At 44.5% G+C, this 17,817-nt stretch overlaps 1 protein-coding gene across 1 annotated transcript; it reads right to left on the bottom strand.

The window, feature by feature from the left end:
* Positions 1–34: 34 nt before the first annotated feature.
* PLOD1 (procollagen-lysine,2-oxoglutarate 5-dioxygenase 1) lies at positions 35–17,082 on the bottom strand. The gene is made up of 19 exons (XM_042831782.1): positions 16,885–17,082; positions 12,416–12,507; positions 11,763–11,899; positions 10,451–10,614; positions 9,869–9,981; positions 8,701–8,764; positions 7,588–7,685; positions 7,160–7,261; positions 6,937–7,068; positions 6,537–6,658; positions 5,789–5,893; positions 5,243–5,368; positions 4,336–4,477; positions 3,699–3,812; positions 3,422–3,487; positions 2,984–3,088; positions 2,451–2,597; positions 2,016–2,141; positions 35–1,768 (listed from the first exon to the last, which is right to left on the bottom strand). Exons 1-19 carry the CDS (start codon positions 16,964–16,966, stop codon positions 1,613–1,615), a joined length of 2,193 nt encoding a protein of 730 aa, XP_042687716.1. The 5' UTR covers positions 16,967–17,082; the 3' UTR covers positions 35–1,612.
* Between the last annotated feature and the right edge of the window lie 735 nt (positions 17,083–17,817).

Genomic DNA, 17,817 nt, shown 5'->3' with positions numbered 1-17,817 from the left:
CGAGGAACGGCCCCGCTAAAGAAACACAGCCACGGAGCGTTTTGGAATAGTTTAATGCGAATTTCTTCCCCCTCCCCCCTCATCCCGGTTGGAATCTGTTTGTGAAACGGCTCCGCGCGGATTCCGATCACAGTGTCGGGCAGAGGAAAAGCACAACGAAATAAGTGGGGGAGAAAAAAAAAAAAGCTAAATAAATACATACATCACATCGATGTTTTCTCAGCCTAAGAAGTCCCTTCATTTGGTTATAGCATGAGGCGTTACGGGTTTCGGTTAGCGTGGATTTTTACCATTTTCAACTGTTTATCTCCCCTGGGCACGTGTGGGTGTGCAGCATTAAAATGAGCCTAAAGAGCCCTCAGAACTCAGCCCTGTGGGTCCACCCCAATCCCGATGTGAACGGACCGGCTGTGAAACAAACCAGCCTTCAGACACCGAAGGGTGTCTAAAAAGCAGAGCAGGTCTCTCACAGGCGGCAATACAAAGGCTTCGCCCTGCTCCCCCTCCACCCACAGCTCTATTCTACGCAGTTTTTTTATCCCTATTGGTTTGCCACAACCTCTCAGCGCTCACCAACCCATTTCTATTGGTCTCAACCCCACTGCAGTGGGGTGCTTTGGTTTGCAATCTCAAATAATAGAAATACCCAATAGTGATTTCCTCTAAGTACCAGAAAATAGGCTCTCCTACAGCCATGGCTCAAACAAGCTGGAAGCAAAGGGAAGTACCCAAATAATCACTGAGAAGTGGAATGAGGCCAAAGATCAGTGAGGCCTCAGGATTGTTATCTCACCATTAGAGCTTTTGAAGATCTCAACATGGATAGAGCTGATCTGAGCAGCATTGAAGCCCTCCTGGCTGTTCAACTTGTTGTCATCCCTCCCCTTTGCCTGGCTTAGAATGCTCCCCTTAAACTGCGGTAACAGGAGATAAGGAGGCTATTTTTTTATATATATATATCTTCAGACTAATCCCAGAGATAATTAGTGGACCCTCATTAACTAACACAAAACAACTATACTGCCATTGCTGCTGCTTTGAACTCTGTGACGTGTTTCCAAAGACTGTGAAGAGGTAAGGATGCAGACGATCTTCAGGCTCTTACTACTGAGTTTCATCTGGTATGACATGTAGCTGTTATGACTCCTGGAGCCAGCTCCCTGATTGTTTATGTTTGGTATACTATCCAGAAATGATTTTCTAGTGTCCCGTATATGCTGTGGATATAAAAAAGAGATTCCAGCTACTTGGAGAGAAAGCTTGTGACTTGCTTCCAAAGAGCTGGATGTCCAGTCCAAGAAAGCATTTCTGTAAAGCCAACCAAGCCATGAAGGTTCAAGTAAATCGCATTTCCAAGACACAGCGGATGAAGAGCAGAATCAAAAATGAAGGCACAAAATCTCCTTCCAAATTCTACAGCAACATTCCTAGATATGACCTGCAGTATCAGAGAGGGAGATCTTCCAGTAGTGGAGTCTTAACATTGATTAAAAAAATCAATATCCAAATAGTTTTGATCAATGCCTTAGAAACTCTCTGCAGCATTCCCTGTTTCCACTCAAAGTCAGCAGTGAGCGGGGCCAGGGAAAGGTCCTTCCTGTGAAGCATGGCTCTAGGGGTCAATAAAAGACACTGCAATGTAACGGGTTCCTTTGGTGGTTGGAAGACCTTCATGGTAGTGGGTGAGCCGTCCTGGATGCATCAGAGTCCAGCCTTTTCGTGGAGCTCGAATCGAGCAGTTGTAGCGCAAAAACCGGCAGCCTCCTCCCTGAGAGATACAGACCAAGAGACACATCAGCTTGGTTAAATCACCTAAGGAAATGGGACTCAGCCTTCTCTTGGCAGATCTTCAGAAAGTGCGAGAAGGGAGCTGGGGAATCCATTGTACCGTAACATGCCCCAAAAATCCCCTAACATAACCCAGTCGTTAACCACAGTCTTCAGTGCAAAGAAGCCAGTAAAGAAGGTTGTGCCTGGAAGGCTGTGCTTCATACCCAACACGCTGGCAAACTTACCTCATAGTCTATTCCAACTCTGTTCAGAGCAATGTTAATGGTAAAGGTGGAAGCGTCGTGATGGGGCATTAGAGAAGGCTGCTCATCAGGTTTGTAGCGGACCACAAAGGCTAGCTCAAACTGAGTCTGCAGGAGAGAAGAAAAGAGAAAGCATCTGTTGCAGAGCTGCAGTAGCTCGTGGTTACTGAGCTGTGGGATAAGGTGTCATTTGTAAATTGCACCTCACTGCTAAGAACAGCCACAATAATACAGGAAAGTGTTACTGGAAAACTCTATTTTCTGATGCATATACTTCAAGTCATAGTTCAGCATTAGTCCTCCATACCGGGAAACAGTACACATATTGCAAGAGGATTCTAGTAGTCTTTTCACACAGCTGCTATTGTTAGCAGGTGCTGAGCTGACCACGAGTTTTGATGCCATGGTATTACCTACCTTGGTATAGTATCCCGGGTACAGTTTCTCAGTGATGGGTGCAATATAGTCCAGAAGAAACTTATACCATTCTCTTTCAAAGCCAATTTGGTTCATGTGGATATCAATAGTTGGGACATTCTCATATCCTCCTTGTATTCTACTGTCCTGAAATTGAATCACGAAAAAACCAATGAGGATGGGCACCTTGGACTTCACAAACAAAAAGCCCTTTTTTTCTGGTAATTACCAATACATAGGAAGTTTACTTATCAGGATTTTCAGCACGATAAGCTCATTTCAAACAATCATTAAACCCTGAAGGGCTGAACATTGTCGCACTGGTGGACAGTATAAGCACTCAGAAAAGTTAATTAACATTCAAGAGCATGGGCAAAACCATGGAGTTAATTAAGCAGAAAATTAGCAGTATTGAGGCCAGTTTCCTGGTTTAGCTGCAGGATCTAAGGCCTTCCTAGAGGAGGCGCTACTGTCACCAAACATATAAGGACAAAGTTGTCACCTGGAAATTAAACAGCTCCTGTTTTTCTTACCGTATTGTCACCTGTGGACCACTTGCCATAATGCTCCATTTCTTCCACCAGCTCATCACAAGCAGTGTCAGTGAATATGGGGAACCAGTACACATCCGGGCAGGGCTGCAGAACGTGGACAGGCGAGAGCAGCAGAAATAAGGACAAGTGCTTGAGGCAAAAGGAATATGACTAAACTGACTGCATATAGGGTCAGATTAAGTGGAAAGAGACTATAACATCAAGGATAGAAGTTTGTCTTCTGATTGATGTGTCCTACTTCCACTTTACAGAGCTGGAGGTGAACTTCTAGAATAATGATTTTGCTCTAAAAATACTTTCAAGGTCACGTTTCCTTTGCATTTGAAAGACTACAAGGTCATGCTGAACTGTGCAAATGACAACAGTGATAACACAAGTGTTCTCTCATTTTGATGGATACGAGCAATGTTTTCTTACCATTTCTACCAATTTCCCCTTCAGAGCTGCTGTGTAGTTTTCATGGATGTACTTTTCTCTCCAGTCCTACAATTAAAAGGAAGAAGTCACATCTGAGGGGCCTGGTTAGAAGGGCAAACAAAAATCATGCGGTGGTGCCACAGTACTTCAAATGCTTTGAAAATCCAGATGTTATGAATCACACACAGTCTGGACCTTCCCTGTTGGTGAAGCTGGCTGTCAGATCTTCACATCCCACACAGCCTGCCAAGCCTGCAGAGCAGGCAGGTTATCTCACCTCAGGGTTGCTGAATATTTGCCAGAGGTCATTGTGGAGGTGACTTGTTTGGTAATTCTCCAGAGACAGTATGTGTCCAAACTGATGTCGATTTGTCAAGTACATGAAGACTCCCTGCAGAACAGAGAGAACAATCAAGTTTTGTTTTCACATCTCACATTTTTTGTGAGCAACTGTGAAATTAAAGCAGTGAACAATTTCCCAGTGATGACGGCTCTGCTCAAGTGCTCATCTATTCCTTTTTTGCCTGTGCTCTTTAATTTTCATTCTGGATATCATCAACTTTGAAGGGGTATAACCAGAGTTGGTAACTCTGTGCTTACCACCAGCCAGGGTTGAAAGCAGGTCAGCTGCTGTAAGATTTGGTTCTTTCTTCTTAACCCTGTTGTGCCTTTTTAGAACAGACCTGACAAGGCCCATGAACCAAAATTTTATCTGCATTTAGCAGTCCCTGGCTCTGGGTGGTTTCACAGCAAGACAGAAATCCAATACTGTTCCAAGCCTGCACAGGATTGAGCAATGCTGCTTCATCCTGCCCCGTACCCCAACAGAGCTGAATGACTTGAAACCACTTAATCTTGTCACCTCCACACTGGTGTGCAGTTCTCCCCTGCCAGCATCCCCCTCCTCTACTGACCTGATTCCGCACGTTGTGGCAGAAAGCCATGTCAGCATCCAGCTTGCCACCGTGGAAGAGATCTCCCTCGTCAAGCTCCGATCGTAGGGCTTTACCTTTGATCATGTAAACACTGCTGATGTAGGGAACATTCCAGAGCCCGCTGAAACACAGGGGTAGGATAGTGAGATTTGAAGGAGCAATAAGGCAGGAACTGTTGGGCTGGAAGGCAGATGGAAGGCGGCACCATCATGTCAGCAAGGCTTGCTGCAATGAGCCAACTTGGAATGGCAGGGAGAAACCGTGCCAACAGGAGTTGTCATTTCAGGAAAAATCATTTATATTGCCCAGAGCTTTTAAAGAGTAAAAATGCCAGGGCACTGTGAAAGCAATTGACTGATATTGTATGTTTCTGCATGGGACATAATTAATGTCTTGAATCTCTTCCCAGAGAGATCAACATAATTTTTTCCAATTATTTTAAAAAAACTGAACCAGCTGAGAAGGCATAATCTGATTTCCAGCATTTATTGCCCCAAAAAAGGCCCCTCAAGAATATGAGTGAACCAACAATTGTACTTTGTGAATATTCCATCCAATGATCACCTAGAGTATTATGAAGACAATCCAACAAAAATTAAACAGCTTTGTATGAGGTTTTACAGACTAATTGTAATCCACAGGTGGGAAAACACATGACTGCGGTGATTTCAGCATAGTTAGGGCTCTCTACATCTTACTCAGCTCGTAACAAAATCTGCATTGAAATCTGTGCTTAGGGAAGAACACTGAGCAGCTTCTATGAAGGGGTTCAGACTTCTTTCCCTCTTCTATGCCCCAAGGCAATTATGTTCCCTGGTTTGACGATACTGTGCACCAGCTTTGTACCTGAGGGAGTGCATCAGTAAGAAACTTGCTGTATACTCACACCCTCCTCCTCTGAACAATATCCACGTAATCTTCTGAGCGGGCATAATACCCATCAGGGCTCAGTGCTCCCCAGAAATTTGACCACAGCTTCTCATGACGACTCACCAGGGGGGCAATCACCGACCTGCGAGTGCAAAAGAAAAGTGATGTTACCACAGGAAGTGAAGGAGAAGATTTACAAACCACAAGATACTGAGAGGCAGATTATCTTTCACTAGCAGCTTCTATTAACTATACTGGAATAAAATTCCATAAGCAAATGTAAAAAAAAAAATTTACAATCTCGTATCTAACTGCACCCAGCAGAAATCTTAGAATCCAATTTATTACAGTGACTACTTAAAGGCAAACTTGGGATGATTTACATCCATTACCTAAACTCAGCCACTGCAACTGCAGCAAAAAAGGACCAAATAAAGGCACACATCTGACATTTTATCTTCAGTACAGCTCACCTAGTGCCCTTACAGGTCTCACTGATAAAAGAGCTCATGTACTCCTTTGTGAAAGATGGCTTAATGACTGCTCTGACCAGTGAACTCACTTGTTCTGCTCAATGAGAATCCTTAGCGTCTCTGTGTTCTTCAGAACTACTTCAGCATCCAGGCTAAAATAATAGTCACAGTCAGGATCCTTTCTACACAAATCCCTGTAGCCAGAGAACAAGAAAAGTCACATCAACATCCACCTAGAACAGAGTAAGACAAGAGACAGAACAGTAGGACCTTGTATTCTAAGGGTCTTTCTCTAGGTGTTGGGAAAGTGAGTTTAATGTAACAACCCAGACAGCCAGCATTGTAAAAGGACATTCACTTCAGAAGCCAACAGCACACGGTGAAATGCAGTGAGTATCAAACTTAGCCAATTGTTTCCACAGCACAGGCTGAGTAGATTCCCATTTATGGTTGGCCCAATTCCTGGCCCTAGTTCAAACTCATATCTCCTGATCACCAGTCCCTACCTTTACTACTACACTCCTCTTCTTTACAGATATGGGTGCATACTCTTTATGTGTAGGACTTGGCATAGAGATTGCTGAAGATTAGAAGTGAAGGGTTATCCTCCTAACAGAGCAAGCACCCAGCAAGAATTTGGTTTCTAAAACTGAAGGAATGGGGCAGATCTTTTTCCCACATTGTATAATGGGCATGGAGAATTAATGCTAGGAAAACTGAAAGAAGAGAGTAATTGAAAGACATAAAACATCCCACTGACAGTGATGCTCCTCAGAAAAACCCTAGTCTGGACACAGACTGATGCTGCTAGATGTCATGCCTGGTCTCTTCACTTACATGCCCAAGTTACGCGCCTCAGCATTCTCCACCTCATCATCTGGTCCAATCACTTTCATAGCAAGATATTCTTTGCTGTGCTCCTTAACAAAAGAGTCCACTTGGATTGAATGGTGTTGCTCCTATGGAAGAGAAAAAAATAAGGACAAGAAGGTGAGATGAACTCATCTCAGACTGTTCAACATCCCGTTCCTGTGAATGTCAAAGCAGACAAGCAACAGCTCTTCCCATTTCCACATTTTTACAGCTGGATGCATCCATTATACAGGTGCCACTGCACATGAGTACAAGGATTGCAAAGCCTGGCAGGGTTCAAAGGCTGCAAAGGTGACCAGAGAACAGGAAGAAGTACACATTTTCCCAGCACCTGCTAAGACTAGCACAGGCCAACTTCACTTACATGGTTGTGAATGAAGATTTGAATTCGTTGCTTTGGGTAACGGAGATTACGAAGCCGCAAGAAAAACTGGGAGAGAAACGGGGTGGGCTGCTCGATGAAAATACCAATCAGAATCATTGGCAGAGCCTCATCCTACATTCAGTGAGAAGAAACATCAGACACATAAGATTCCACTGTAGTTGTAACATCTGTCTTGAGAGCTTGGAATAGACATCAGCCTTACCTTAATACCTGTGAGGCTGCGCAGACCTTCGTCACACACAGTACAGCCAGTCTCAAATGTCCATATTTGAGGAATATAGTTTCCTAAGTAGTTCAGCTGCAGCTGCAGAAGGGGATTTGATAAACATTAGAGGACAGAGGAAAATCTTTGCCTCTGTAGGTTTCAAAGATCACACTTCGGCAGAACTTCATTTCTGTTCTCCTTGGACTAACAAACCTAGATTTTGACAGTCTCAGGGCCCAATTGCACATCAATCTTTGAACCACACCCATCTTGCTGCTATGGGCCTGGGGCACTTATTGTCTCTCAGTGTAAATGTACACAGTGAAAGCCATTATATGGGAAAGCACCAACCTGATATAAACAAGTCTAAAGGGTTACTTTGGAACAAATACATACCAAATCTTCTTCTTAGGATTACCACTTACCTTGGTGGGTCCATTTCCATGAATTATTACAGGCAGAGTGTCATATAACAAGTTTCTTGCCCTCACTCGTGCGTTTTCAAACTTCAGAACCACCTCATCTGGAAATGACATTGTCATCATGTTATCAGAAGAAGGCATTTATGAAAATTAGCAGCACCGTACCCCATTTCTACTCAGCAATTGACGAAAGATGTGCATAGACCTGGATTCTGTGAAGCTGGACAAAGAATGGAGGTCGCTGGCTGATGATCACACCTTCTACTGGGAAGCCACACTTTAACAGTCTTTCAAAACAGGCACTGACAAACTCCAAAGTTAGGAACAGCTACTGAGGACCAGGGAGGATTCAGAGCCTTCTCACCTCTGCGCACTCTGCACCTGCTGCCTCTCTTTTTCACCCCAGACAGAATTCTGCCCTCCTGGCAGTTATCACTCAATGTATCTCCTCAGTGCAATCACACAAAATTCTTTGGAAAACAGGCTAAGCACAGATCCAAGCTCTAGTCTTGTTGCTATCATGAGCACAGAAGCAAAAAATATAACACTGTCATTTTCATTTTTCACCTGACTGAAACAAAGATGGACTGGTGCAAGATAATAAACTCAAAACATTTGGCAGTAATCTCAGTATAATAACTTAATCACTTTGACACCAACTGGCAAAATCAATCAGCTGATCAGAAACCTGTTATGGGTCAAGTGCACGCTCACAGGCTGTATCTCGCTTCATCTCACCTTTTATGGCATTCCAGACATTGTTCTGAAGCAGAAAGACAAGGCAAGCCCTAGGCAGTGCTGTGTGCTGTTACTTGCAGCAAAGTGCCTCCCATTTTCAATCTCTAAGGCTAATGCAATCCGACATGCTTGGAGATCAAAGTGGCAAGGAGGGATAAGATGGACAATTTGACCTGCATTCCCCAAGTGAAAAGGAATCTAGTTGGTTACACTGGAATTGCAAATTAATTCCAGAATTCTGCAGAGGCTTTTTGCTGGGGCTTGTTCTGCAGGGACAGGAATTTCTGAAACTTAATCCCTTCAGCCACAAGACAAATTTATTTCTGGTGTCAGCACGCAGTTGCATTCCAAGGAGAAATGAGCTTCCTCCCATCTCACCTAATGCTCCATTTAGGTTTTGGAAGATCCGACTTCTATGGTCCAGACTGATGTTGATGTTTTCCTTTAAAAGAATGAGATGCATAAGCTTAATTAGAACATTAGCAGTCATCTGTTCTCCACATGCGAGAAACTTTATGCAGAACAAAGATATATCATATTTCTATAATTATTCCCATACTTCCCAAGCTTGAAGCCTGAAACATTCCCAGATCACCCTTATTTTCTGTTGAAACTGAGAAAATTCACCATTTTTGAGAACTTCAAAACATTATATTCAGCAAAACCATACAAATAAACATTTTAAATACTTATCTGTGTGTGCCACTAACAATATGCAGTAAGTACACTTGCAGCACGGTCACGTAAAATCCAGGTGTAATATGCAGGAATGCCAAGACAACAAAAACATCTGCTGTCTAGACAGTTTCTTGCCATCTATCCTCAGGTAAGGACTCAGACACCATTGTCAAACCAGAACATAAGAGTGCAAGCCCAGGCTGAGCAATCTTTGTTTTACCCCCTGCTACAAATCGCACTGGGATTAGATTTTTGTTGGACTAAAAAACCCAGCTCTGACTTAGCAGAGCTCAGTGTCCCTGCAGGCATTTATAAAGACTGATTACTGGAAAGGACAGCAGGGTGCTAACATCCGCTGTCTTGAATGCCAAGCTAGTGGAATTAGTCAGCCTTTGTATGGCATAAGGCCAGAAATGCAGATGAGAACATTAAAGGGGCTGCTCAAATGTTCACGTTAAAACAGCATGAGTCACATTCAGATTTGGGGAGGCAAAAAAAAAAAAAAAAAAAAGTACAGCTACTCCAGCTGATCTGAAAGCACTTTCTTATTTCTAAAGGTTCCTCTTCACTTCACTGTTACAGTTGCACTTAATTCCCATTTGTGACTTCCCTCAGCGACAGCTGACACTGCATAACGCACAGCAAGGACAACAGAAGCTAAAGCCAGGACACAGGGCTTTTCCTTTCAAAGCTTTCCCAAGAGTGTAGCTGCTATAATGCTAATTTTTGTAAGGAAAACAGATAACTGACATCCTACTGGCCTTTTCCATGCAATAATGTCAGAGCAATAATTCTGGGGCAACGTGCACCTGACTGACTTCTTTTAAAATCAACAGGGATACCAGAGGAAAAGCTTAACTACACATACTCTTTTTTCTGGATCCAAAAAGATCTTGGTGTAGAAGAGCTGGTCACTGTCATCGTCCTTTCCTTTCCATTCCTCTACAAGTTTTTTCAGGTTTGGAGCATAACCTATGAAGCCTGCAGGAACAAAAATGGAGAGGTATTTCAACGCAAGTCCTCAGAAAAACTGAGGACTTCTGCATACCATACTCTCACTTTGTTTCACACACAAGTCTCATTCCACCCTGTGATGCAGCAGTTACACCAGCTTTCAGCAGAAGCATGTACAGACCACCCTTCCCAACATTCCCCTGAAATTAAACCAGGACCAAACAGAAAAGCTCCGCTATCTCCTGAATAACACCTCACAGCCAAAGCAAAGACAGTGAGCAGCTTCCTATCCTTCAGATATAATTCATAGCTGTGTCTCCTCCTGTAAGTAAAAGACATCAGCACCGTTAGGCATTCCGAGTATTTATGCCCTGATTTCAGTTCCCAACATCTTCCACAGAGATGCTTTCCACATTTGATTACTTGATACTTCTCCTGAAAGCTTTCTAAAAAAGGGCAAAGTGATTTTTGGCTAAAAGAAGGTTCTGATTCTTACCTCCAGAACCCAAGAAGCGCTTTCCATCTCGCACCGGAGGGTACTTGGCTTCCAACTTTCTGTCAGGATAGATGTAGTTCTCTGCTGAGAAGACCACCTTGCTCTTGGCTTGTTTGAACTTCTTCAGCAATTCCGTGGGGCCCGATGCAAAGAGTACATCATAGCTAGAGTAAAAGACAAACCAAGAAAGGGACAGAAAGGAATGGAGTTAGAAGAACATGCCAATACAAAAAGCTTCTAGGAACAGCTAATTTATCTGGAATCCCCTTCTTTTAGTTCTGCTTCAAAGTATTATATTTTTGTCATAATTACAGATAATTAAATTGAAGTCTTATTCATGCAGGGGAAGATGTTACTTTCCACTGCAGAAGATTCAAACTTACACCCAAAGTTTTCACTGATAATAAAACCCAAACTTCCAAGTCACAAAACATGCAGATGTCTTCTTCTCTTCCCCATTTTGCAACTGTGAAGCCCTGGTGCCCTCACTCATTAAGGTTTATTCTGCCATTCCTTTATAAGCACACTCCTTTCTAAACTAAATAAATCCATAGGTTATGCCTTTTAAATCTTTTGGCATCCTGCCATCCTCCACAGAGCTCTGCAGATCTTCAAGAGGGATCTACAGTACACAACAGTCACTGCATGCTGGGCTCTAGCTGCTCTCTCTTCAGTACTGAATGGAGCTCACTAATTCCCAAGCAACACTCACAGAGTGAGACTTGAGTTTTCAGCAAGAGGATCTGCAAACTACAAACCCACTCTTGGTGAGGAACAACATTCTGAATTCCAGAGATGAATCATTCTCAACCTCTAAATGCACGTAGACACTCAGCACTGCAAAGATGATCTCCCTGCCATGGGAGCTGGAGACAGATGCCAGTATCCCAGCCCAGCCTGTTGCTGGGCACAGAAAAAGACACTGAGACTACAAACAATTCTTTTTCACATATCTCTGCCAGACTAATCTCTGGCTGTCAGGATTCAAAAAAATAATAATTCCACTAAAAGAATCCAGAGAAATTGCCCATTCTGTGGAAATACAAGCAGCCAAATTCCACCCTGGCAAAAAAGCAGGTATAATACTATCTTATTTTGTATTATACAAGAGTTGAGATCAGCTCATTTTGGTCAGACCTTCCCAACTGCCACGAATGCAGCTCTGAGCAACTCTCAGGTGACTGCAAAGAATTCAGGTGGATAAAATACAGATCTACACACACTTTCCAGAAGCAATCTACTTCACAGTTAATTTCTTCTGTCCAAACAACCATCTGATTCATTTAATGACAAATAATTTCTGGTCCATTACCTTTCTGTGAAAAGGATGATCAAGTCTTCCTTATCTGCATGCTGCTTCAAAGCCGATTTCAAGAGACGGACCTTCTGTCCACCTCCTGCTGGCTTCTTGTCATCTCCACCCTTCCACTCCTCATCCAGCCCAAGCACCTGAGGATGACAGACATAGGGTATACTCAACAGGCCAGCAATACTCAGCAATTTCCCAGCAAGGATCACAAGAAAGAACCCAAATTCATAGCTTCACTTGTCCTGTTAAAACCCAGCACAAAACCAGGAGCACCAGGACAGACAGACTAGGCATACATGTCAGCCTTGGAACTACTCTATGAGATGGACAGTCAGAGTAACATGCAGCACAGTAACAGAGCACTTTCAGTATCAGGGATGGGAGCACCCTAATCTGTACTGTGCTTCAGAAATGTAACAGAAAAGTGTCACAGAGCTCCAATGAGCAGCAATTACAGACCTCATCTCAAGCCACCACTGGGGATGGAATAAGAATGCTGCACAAATGTCCACAGTGACAGCATTTTTCAGCTGAGTAGTTATGTCCACTCCTAAGATTTGTTCGTTTTATGGCCAAGTCTTAACCACTCCACACTCTTAGGAGTGCCCATTTGAAAACTTGCTTTACCAACCACCAGTGAGGCTGCTGGCCATCACCTGGATTTTGTAGTTGAAGAACTGGGCTGATCTTCTAAAGCGTCGAAATCCCTCGGTCTGCTTGGTGGCAACAGTCAGAACCAGCAGGTTTTCTGCATGCAGGAGAAAACACAGGAGACACTTCATCAACTTGCACTGTTCTCAAAACCTGCTGTTCTATAGTTAACAAAAATGCTTTACTCTCACAACACCAAGCTAAGGTTGGGATCATTAGCCTTAAAGGCAATTCACAGCTTCAACAACAGGAAGTCAACAGGAGCACAATCCAACCACTGGACTTTCCCAGCACCATCCTTTAAGCTGGTCATGAATCCAGCAGTAGAATCCAGGAGTCCCAATCTCCGCTCTGTCACTGCTGTTGGTGGACAAAGGTTATGTCTGCTCTGTAAAACACGGATAGCTGCCCAGTTCCATTTTAAAACAGGCAAGGGAGGTAGCCTAGCTGTGGAGCTTCCACATCCTGCTGAGAAGCAAACAGCTTGCCTACACCTCACCAATTATCTCTACCCTGCACAATGCTAAGCGCTAGAGGTGTTCTCAATGCCCACAAAGCTTCGGCCCCAGAAAGAAAACAGCTGCAAATTCTACTTATTTGCTGCCTGGATTTTCTTGGCAGCAACTCATATCAGAGACTCAGAGACAGGGGAAAAAAAAAAAAAAAAAGCAAGCATGGATGTAGCTATTGTTTTACTGGAGGAACAAACTATCGTAGGGGACAGAACATGGCAAAGGTGCCCAGAAACGTCAGCATTTGATGGAACAGCCCCAAACTAGGTGCAGTGCAAGCAAGACTGTTCTTCTGCTTTTGTATTTGTGCAGCTCAGATCAGAACTTGATCCTGAGTATAAAAGGGGAGATGGTATAAAGATACAATTTCATTGCCCAAATAATGAGATGGAAAAAGAAAATGTAATGTACGGAGTGGGGTTTTTGCGCTGCTTTGGAAAGCTAGAATTCTATTCCTTCACAGAGAATTTGGAGGAGAAACAGTAGAACCACTGTAAGATGCCCACTTGGAAGTCACCCATTCAGTGCAAATGGCTTCCTGCTCCCCACAGAGCTGATGTGTTGTCAGTCAGCATTGACTGGGTACAGAAAACCAAAGTTCTGCTGAGTGTCATTATTCCCCCTCCTGTGGCTGTTCCAGTTTCTTACTGCACTCCAGAGGCATTTTCCAGATTTTTTTCATAAAATGAATTTAATTCTGCCATCGCTTTCATCTACATTCTCCTCCCAAATTTGTCTCATTTCCAGTCCCTTAAAAATGACAAAGCTAAATCCTAAAGTTCTCTTCCAAAAGTTTCTCCAGTGTACCACTGAAATTTGATTTTTTGCGGAGGCCCTCGTTTCTTAATTGTAATGATTAAATGCTGTATTTCATCTCAACACTTTTACTTAAGCAGGAATTTGTATAGGCGCTGGCAACAGTGTCTGAATATGAATCCTGACCATCTGATTTTAACATCAGAGAATACTAAGAAATTCTGAAATTCTGTTTTCTTGGCTTGAGAGGGCTTCTCTTGGAATGATGATCTTTTCAATGGATCTACCAGATGAACCAGTGCACCCAAACTGATACTGACTGACCTTGGAGAGGAAGGATCCAAGAAGGATCCCGTACAGACCTGACAAAGTCAGCAAAAGTTAAAAACAAGGTAGAAACTGATGATTAGGATGAAAGAGAACAGTCCCAAAGAAATTCCTAAAACCTTTTACCTGCATCAGAACACGGAGAGATGGAGAACAGTCAACAGTGAGGTCAGATCTGACTGCATCTCTTTAGTTGTCTATGCACAAAGGGAGTGATAAAAGAAAACGAATTAAAGTTGTGCATAAGCACAACTTTAAAGGCAGATTTTTAGCTGTATGAAGTGCATTCCTAATTCAGCTCCTGCAGCACACTGCAGTTCTACACGCCCTGCTCAGTCACAGGGTGCAAATAAATGAGTAAAATATGTATTTCCTTGGGGAATGTGTTAAAGCCATTGGCGTTTCTAGCTACATGATGGCATGAAGAAAACCACGGCAGCTTTACTAGCTCTGAGCTTGCAGTTTCTGAGAAAATCTCTCATAGTGCCAATGAGGAGAGGAGCAAATGCGGGCTTGTCAAAAAGGAATGTCAAGACAAACATCAGACCTGAAAGGAGAGGAGAAAGCGTATCACGGGGATAGCAGAAAACAGCCTGACTGCCACGTAATTAGTTTGGCCTAAACGCTCAGGTACCTCCAATTAAATAAACCAATAATGTAAAACCACACCAGAAAGCAACCAACTGCTTATATGTTGCTCAATAGCAGTGCCAAAAGTTTGCTGGAGCAGAAGCCGGAGCAGAAAGCTCCCCTGGATGCACAGGAAGCGGTGTCGTATTTCTAAGACAGAAAAGGTTTTGCTGTGCAGCATGTGAAGCCACTGGTGCAAGGAGAGCCAGCACAGTCTCTGCTACCCTCTGCTCCTAGTTACAGATCCCCTTCTCCTTGCTGTTCTGGGGGTAGGACTCGAAGAGACATTCAGCTCAGTTTCTCTTCTGAGCAATCTCTGCAGTAGCAAAAGCTTTCCATCCCAAGAGACATTCCTTCAGCCCAGTGTTTGAGGCGCTGTGCTGAGCTATGCTGCCTCCACTCCTACTCATTTAACCCTTTTTTCTCTTTCCTAATGATTTTGGTGCAGCTGACCACAGACAGAGCGAGCCCTTTTCGTTCTACCATCACATAGAGGGACTTTGAAACCTCCAAAAAGCAGCCTCGTGCTTCCCCGTTTTCCACATAACAGTTAATTTTCACACCCAGAAGTGGCACCTATTCTGTTAAGCTGCACCCAAAGACTTTTCAGGACACACTGACAATTAGAAATACATTTAATAATGGTACAACTGCAAAATACAAACACGGTGTGGTTCAAGGAAGGATGTGCTGGACTAGGAAGCGGGGCAGCTGGACTGTACAACACTGCAACAAGGAACCAGTCTTGCTGTCCCTCTACTTTGCCATCTGTAAAAGGATAACAAAGGACATTCAACACTTCGGTTGTTTGAGCACTACAGATGCTAATCATTCCAAAGGCACAAAGTCTTAGTAAGGAAAGTCTGATATCGAGATCACTGTGAAATGATTGGGGTGGGCTTCTGAGTTTTACAAGCTTAGCAAAAATGAGCGACGAGTTCAGCGACAAGAAACTGTACAGTTGTTTATTTCTGCCCTGACTCTACAGGGAGAGCACAGCTGCAGTTCAGGACATGGAATGAGTTTGTCCCCAGGCTATGCTTCGTGAAAACTCATTGTGCAGCTTCCTGTAAAGATGGTGTCCAAGAAAATACTTTTAGCACTGGGATGAAATAGAAAAACCAAGTGCACAATTTCATGAAATATCCATTTCCCAAAGTTTTTAGGTAACAGTCCAACTGAAAACTACAAATAATTAAGCTTGAAGCTTCTGAAGAGATTTTAAAAAACTTATCAGGGAGAAGACAGGTATCACTATTCTCGCATTGCTCTGGGGAAACTGAGGCACAGACATGGCAAGGCATTTTTTCTGAACCCATCAGAAAACAAGAAATTCCAACGCTTTCTTCCTAAACAACACACCTCACTATCTATTCCCAGCACCCCATTTAATATCCGTGTGTTCCAAGAACTTGCTAAAAGCCCAGATGCCGTGAGGTGTGGAGGGAAAGCAGGATGACACCAGGACGCATTTCTCACTTGCGTTTGGCTAACATTTATCCTAACTGCTGCAGTGACACTGCTTGCATTGTGCTGGTACAGCTACAGCACTCCCAGCCCTCCAGGGGTTCATGTTAAACACATTAAGGGAAATATTCTAGGTAACAAGATGAAATCTCCTCTTCACTGCCACTTCTCTAATGAAGACAGAGATAATTATCCAAACATCTTGGCAGAGTGACAATGTGTGAATCTCTTTGTCAGTCTGGCTGACTCTCAATGGCTTCCCTAATTCCCCACTGTTGTACCAATTACTCCTCAGAGCGTGCACACGGATGGATACAAGGATGTTTTAGGAGCACCGCAGATCTCATGGTGAGATCTCAGGGTTCTCACGGCCAGTCTAAGGATCAAAATGCTCCGCTGCCTAATTTTTGACCTGTGTAAGTTTAAAAGCAGCAAGGGCTGACCCAGCTGGGATGCAACCACGGAACTTTATCAACCCGAAATGTTATTCTAGGCTCTCCTCATACAACTCTGAGCAGCCAGTGCCTGTCTGGTAACTGAGGCAGCCAGGAAGCACGTGCAGACAGCACCCACAGCAGCTGGTGCACCAGCTTAAGGCTCAGCACCAAGCTCTGGGGGCCACCCAGGAACTCAGATAACGCAGTAAGCATTGGCAATGCCTCTGAGCTGCCCTGGGAAGCTCCGCGCGGTACCGGCACCACCAGCAGGGCTGCCCCGCCACCAGCCCGGCCTCCAGCTCCCCGTGCAGCCCGCTCCGACCCGCAGCCCCCCTTTCCCCTTACCTTCCTGCTTAGAGCCGCCGCCACCCTGCACCCCGAGCAGCGGCAGCACCACCCAGGGCAGCAGCACCGCCGGGGGCACCATGGAGGCGACTTCCCCGCCTGGATCCCACTACGGAAACCGACACCGACCGCGGGCGCTGCCTACGGGACGGCTTTCAGGCTCTGCCCCGCTGCGCACAGACCCAGCCGGAGCCTTTGCCACGCACCAGACCCGCCCGGCGGGGACGGGCGGAGGAAGAGGGGAGGGGGGGGTGAAGCGGCTCCTCCTCCCCGCTCCGGCCCCCGCAAGAGGCGCGGAGGCAGCTGGGCCGGAGCCGGGAGAGGCAGCAGGAAGCGCTGGGGCCGAGGGCTGTGCGAAGCGAGAGCAATGCGGGTCGTGCAGCCGCGCTGATTTCACGTGGGGTTCGCGGAGCGCTGCTCAGCCGTGCGGCAACCGAGTGCAGTAAGCGTTAATGAAACACGTTCAGCCAACGTGGGGAAGCGGGAGCTGATGTTCGGCAGGCTTCAGTCTGTGCTGGGCTGAGCTTCACACGGTCATTAAGCGTTAAAAAATGCACTGCAGAAATTAGGCACAGCTCGGGGCAGTGGAAGCCGTTACTAAATGCCCTCCTTTCATCTGGCATCTCATCCGTTTCCTTCTGGAGTACAAAATCTGCTGCTGTGATTTGCCATGCTGCTTTTCTCCAACTGCATCTACTTCCTTCTCTCACATTTCACTCTCCTCGTGCTGGGATTTCTTGTTGCATCCCCGATGATTTACCCACGCTTCATTTCCTAGTTTATTTTGCCTAACTTTGAGAACAGGCAAAATGAATCCACCTTATAAAACGATAATCATCTTTAAAAGAAGGGTTCATGGTCATTTTTATATTGCAGTGAACGTATGGCTCAGTGCAGGGAAACCCTGCTGTGATGCAAGCCCTCATATCAGCT

Source organism: Centrocercus urophasianus, unplaced genomic scaffold (genome assembly GCF_019232065.1).
Source record: "Centrocercus urophasianus isolate 14NV4802_14NV808 unplaced genomic scaffold, USGS_Curo_1.0 seq_36, whole genome shotgun sequence".
In the NCBI taxonomy this organism is placed as follows: Eukaryota; Metazoa; Chordata; class Aves; order Galliformes; family Phasianidae; genus Centrocercus; species Centrocercus urophasianus.
This window is presented reverse-complemented; position numbering and strand designations above follow the sequence as displayed.

Coding starts and splice junctions, on each gene's coding strand:
- PLOD1 (XM_042831782.1), bottom strand. CDS start 16,966: ATGGTGCCCCCGGCGGTGCTGCTGCCCTGGGTGGTGCTGCCGCTGCTC. Junction 7,069..7,159: donor GCAGCCTCACAGGTATTAAG/GTAAGGCTGATG, acceptor CACTGAATGTAG/GATGAGGCTCTGCCAATGAT. Junction 5,894..6,536: donor GAGGCGCGTAACTTGGGCAT/GTAAGTGAAGAG, acceptor CTCTGGCTACAG/GGATTTGTGTAGAAAGGATC.